Source organism: Pundamilia nyererei, unplaced genomic scaffold (genome assembly GCF_000239375.1).
Source record: "Pundamilia nyererei isolate P.nyererei 1_Seehausen unplaced genomic scaffold, PunNye1.0 scaffold00007, whole genome shotgun sequence".
Taxonomy (NCBI): domain Eukaryota; kingdom Metazoa; phylum Chordata; class Actinopteri; order Cichliformes; family Cichlidae; genus Pundamilia; species Pundamilia nyererei.
Window position 1 is genome coordinate 5,486,216 of NW_005187408.1, and position 4,169 is coordinate 5,490,384.

The window sequence follows — 4,169 nt, forward strand, 5'->3', positions numbered from 1 at the left end:
AAGAAGCTTACATGTCATGGAGGGGAAGCTATAGTTACTGGTATGGAAGACCATCATGACAAAGATCCCATCCAACCTTTTCAATGTGATCACACTTTGTTTTTTTGCTGCTCTCTGTCTCCAAGCTGCTGCCTCATGACATGTGCTAAAAGAAAAAAATGCAATAAAGCTCCTTCAAAAGTAACAATTATAGGAAATCAATCATTTTAATTATAATATTTCTAGACATATTGCACTGACTGGACTGCAGCTTGAGAGGTTTGAAGCATTAAAAGTTGAATTCTGTAACAACAAAATAAATTGTGTTGTTGATTTCTTGCCAGTTATAAACTCAGGCTTTTACCAGCAAACTGAAAATATGTTTAAAATAAGTCAAGTCTTCATAATAAACACACCAATTGACAGTTTAGTATGACAACTATACATTTATAGGTGTAAATGATACTTGTGTGGCACAGTGGTGCAACGACCCAAAGACCTGTATGTTAGGTTATCAGTGTGTTTTTGTCGGCTATAAATGTGAATGTGGGCATGTGTGTGTCTCTTTGGTTGGCCCTGCCATACCAGCTCTGGTATCTGTATTGGATCGATACTAGCATGTTGGATCAATCTTTTTTTTTTTTACTATCCCCTTAAGTTCAGTAGGTATAACTGAATTGCATTAGATAAAGTTTTTGGAAATGCTGAGGTTTGGGTGTCAGAAGTAGGATAACCTGAAAGGAAGAGCAGAAAGCAGTTTTTTAGGCCATGATTCATGTTTGATCCTCTCCAAATTATACAATCACACCTCACACCCTGTACTTCCACTCACTACCTGTTGTGCCAAAAACTAATTTCCAGTGTTTCCGTGTTTTGTTTTGTTTTTAAAATGCGTAAGTTGTATGTTTGTAAATACACTTTGGTGAACAGGGTTTTATTAGTCCTTTATTTATCCAGGTAAAAAATCTCATTGAGATTAAAAATCTCATTTTCAAGAGAGACCTGGTTTACATAGGGGTTATATATAAAATGTAAAAATGGCCTGTTCTTCTGTATAACTCTGTGTTATTGTATTTACATTGTAACCAATCCGGTCCGTATGTGTCCACTTAAACTATGTTTAGAGAACTATTGTTATATTTGTTGCAGTTTCTGCTGTCCTCTTGGCCAGATTACTCTTAAAAAAGACACTTTTAATGTCAATGCGAGATTATTTTAACTGGATAAATAAAGGATATATAAAAGTCAGTGCCAAAAACTGATTGCGGATTCTACCTTCTTACAGAAATGTTGTTTGTGGCTCAAGATGACTTGATATTATTCGTGAAGGCAATGTTCAGCACAAAGTTACACTGATGCGTGAGGGATACGTTTGACATATGTTTTGCATAGAGCAACAATTTATTTATAGCAGTACAGTAATCAGTTTCTAGTAAATACTGGAAATCAGTTTTTGGCAGACGATCATTTTTTGGTACAACACCGACAGACTCGAGCGTCAGCTCAGACTAACCCACACATGCAGTAAAAAACGGACAAAAAATGGACAAAAGTAATTGTTTCCGTATGTAAGTGTGCTTCTCTTTTTTTTTCATAATGTTGGCAAATACCGCCCCGCCCACAACCCCCTTCTCCCTAAGATGATGGTACGGTCCAAAATGTGTTTATGTGGGTTTTTTTTTTTTTTTTTTTAGCCTACAAACAAACGCATCTTTTTCCGTGCGCTGGTCCAAAATGCGGAGTCTTGTGAATTGGCGTGTGTTTATAACCTTTTTGGTTGTTTTTTACCAACAAAATGTTGTCGGAGTAAAAATGATCGGAGGGTTGACCGAGGAGAAGCAGGCTGATGAAGCAGTTCAAAAGATCTGTGATGCAGTGAGTAGAAAAGTGAGATTTGACACTCGCACACACGGGGCCTGTGCTTCATGTTGGTGTTGCTGTTATTGTTCTTCAGATGAAGCCTCTCGCAGAGCAGAAAACCGGGAGAAACTTCGAGGTTTTCACTGCAGAGAGCTACAAAACGCAGCTCGTAGCTGGGACCAACTACTTCATTAAGGTAATGTTTGTAATTCAAGCGTTTATGTGTTAATTTATATGGAGGTTCATACGAAACTTAAACTGTTATGGTTAAAACTGTCACAGCCATAACAGAGCTCAAAAAATGTTTTGTTTGTGAACACTAGTGCCATCATGCACTATGTAGCCAAAGAAGTGGATGCCCCTTTTCCACATTGTAAGATAGTTTATTTACTTTCCAGCTCTTTAAAACTTCGCAGCAAAATGTTGAGGAAAAGCACCGAGTTTTTTAAATGGACTAACAATGAGGTGGAGTTATTGCTGCGAGTAACACAAAAGTACAAAGTTGCAAAAGCGAGTGAGAATGAAAGAATTTGAAGAAAAGCTATCTGGAGCATGTACGAACTGATATTAATCTTTAATAGGGCTGTCAAAATTGATAGCAAACAAAACTACTGCTGTGTAATGCCCTCCGTCATCTTAGTTTGTGAACACTAGAAACATTGTGCACTCTATATAGATGAAGACGTGGATTCTCCTTTTCACATGTTAGCATGTTGTTTGGCCCACAGCTGTGGCTTACATTACCACAGCTGTGATAAAATGATCAGGAGTACTTCTATGTGTACATGTGTACATTAAGCATCTCCTTTAAGTTTCCTTGTATTTCCTTGCAGGTCAATGTGGGAGGAGGCGAATATGTTCACCTTCGTGTTTACAAGAAACTCCCGGCTTATGGAGGAACGCTCCAGCTGACCAGACTGCAGCACCCCAAGAGTCAACATGATACTATTGCGTACTTCTAATGGAAGAACGAACCAGCCAAAGCATCAGTGCCCACAGTAGTGTCATTGTAATTCATTAATAACCTCCCTCTTCATGAGGGGAAAGCTTTCCTTGTTTCCATATAATAACATATTGCAGATAATGGAAATAAGACTAGATCAGTTAAATACGAGGTGGGTAAATAAATAAAGCAGAATTTTTTTTGTGTGTGTGTGTAATTGTAAGATACATTCTGTGGTCATAGGGGCTATTTTTTTTAAAGTATGTGATTGGTTGGGGAATTGAACTGCCTCACAATTCACCACTTATGTGACTCACTTCAGAGATGCCATCAAGGATAACCAGCGCAGTTTCAAAGAAACAAATAAAACATCTACTTTTGTCCATAGTGAAACAGATAATACGTTTGAAATAAACATGCTTTAAAAAGAGCTGTAAAATAGTGAGACTGTCATGGTGAATTGGGTTGAAGGACTCAGGTGCGAGACTTCTTGCAGAGTGACAGTGAATTTATTCACAGTGAAAAAAATAAGGCAACAGTTCGAGTCTGTAATCCAAAAAGGCAGTGCAGTGATACGGTGACTTCTACCCGCGGTGACAGTGCAGTGATTATCCAAAACTACTTGTTCTCGTGCCCGCTCCTCCTCCGATCCCTGGATCCTGGAGGCAGATGAGAAAAACACACGCACGGTAACTTAAACGTTCTCTCTCCTTCACAAACTAGGTACGCTAATCGCGACTACGCTACCCGGTTTAGCTCAACGTTCGAGCGTTGGTTGTGACCCGACCGCACTGGTAAATAGGTCTGCTTCGGATTAGTAACAGCCGGCGAAGTGATTAAGCACAGGTGCGGCGATTCCAGCTCAGGATGCTCCCCTCGGGTCAGCTGCCGTTCCGTGCCATGGCTTCCGGAAGTACATGTTCCCGGATACAAACACGCGCACAGGATGGAGAGGAGAACACCACAAAGTACACACAAACACAACAAAAATTGGCAAGGCGACCGGTGAAGACAGTCTAGCCGTGGCAGAGACATCTATAGTCTGTGCTGTAACCCAGCAGTATTGAGACATCGCTCTGGCAGTGTGTTTGGGATCATCGTTTCACTGAAAAACGAAGCCATCTGGTTGTCGTAAAGGGGTTTTCTCATGACCATGGAAATGATTCTGCGATCATCCACCCCGGTTGTCTTTCTTTGACATTCAGATCTTTTTTGCATTGCTGATTTCACCAATCCTTTGTTTCTTTCTCAGGATAGAATAGAATTCAACTTTATTGTCATTGCACATGCATGGGTACAGGGCAACGAAATGCAGTTTGCATCCATCCAGAAGTGCTTTAGTGATATAGATATATTACAATATATATTAGCAATAATATAGATATGT

At 39.6% G+C, this 4,169-nt stretch overlaps 1 protein-coding gene across 1 annotated transcript; it reads left to right on the forward strand.

The window, feature by feature from the left end:
* Positions 1-1,664: 1,664 nt before the first annotated feature.
* On the forward strand, positions 1,665-2,981 carry LOC102195645 (cystatin-A-like). The gene is made up of 3 exons (XM_005722669.1): positions 1,665-1,854; positions 1,934-2,035; positions 2,673-2,981. Exons 1-3 carry the CDS (start codon positions 1,714-1,716, stop codon positions 2,799-2,801), a joined length of 372 nt encoding a protein of 123 aa, XP_005722726.1. The 5' UTR covers positions 1,665-1,713; the 3' UTR covers positions 2,802-2,981.
* Positions 2,982-4,169: the final 1,188 nt, after the last annotated feature.

Coding starts and splice junctions, on each gene's coding strand:
- LOC102195645 (XM_005722669.1), top strand. CDS start 1,714: ATGCGGAGTCTTGTGAATTGGCGTGTGTTTATAACCTTTTTGGTTGTT. Junction 1,855..1,933: donor TTCAAAAGATCTGTGATGCA/GTGAGTAGAAAA, acceptor ATTGTTCTTCAG/ATGAAGCCTCTCGCAGAGCA. Junction 2,036..2,672: donor GGACCAACTACTTCATTAAG/GTAATGTTTGTA, acceptor ATTTCCTTGCAG/GTCAATGTGGGAGGAGGCGA.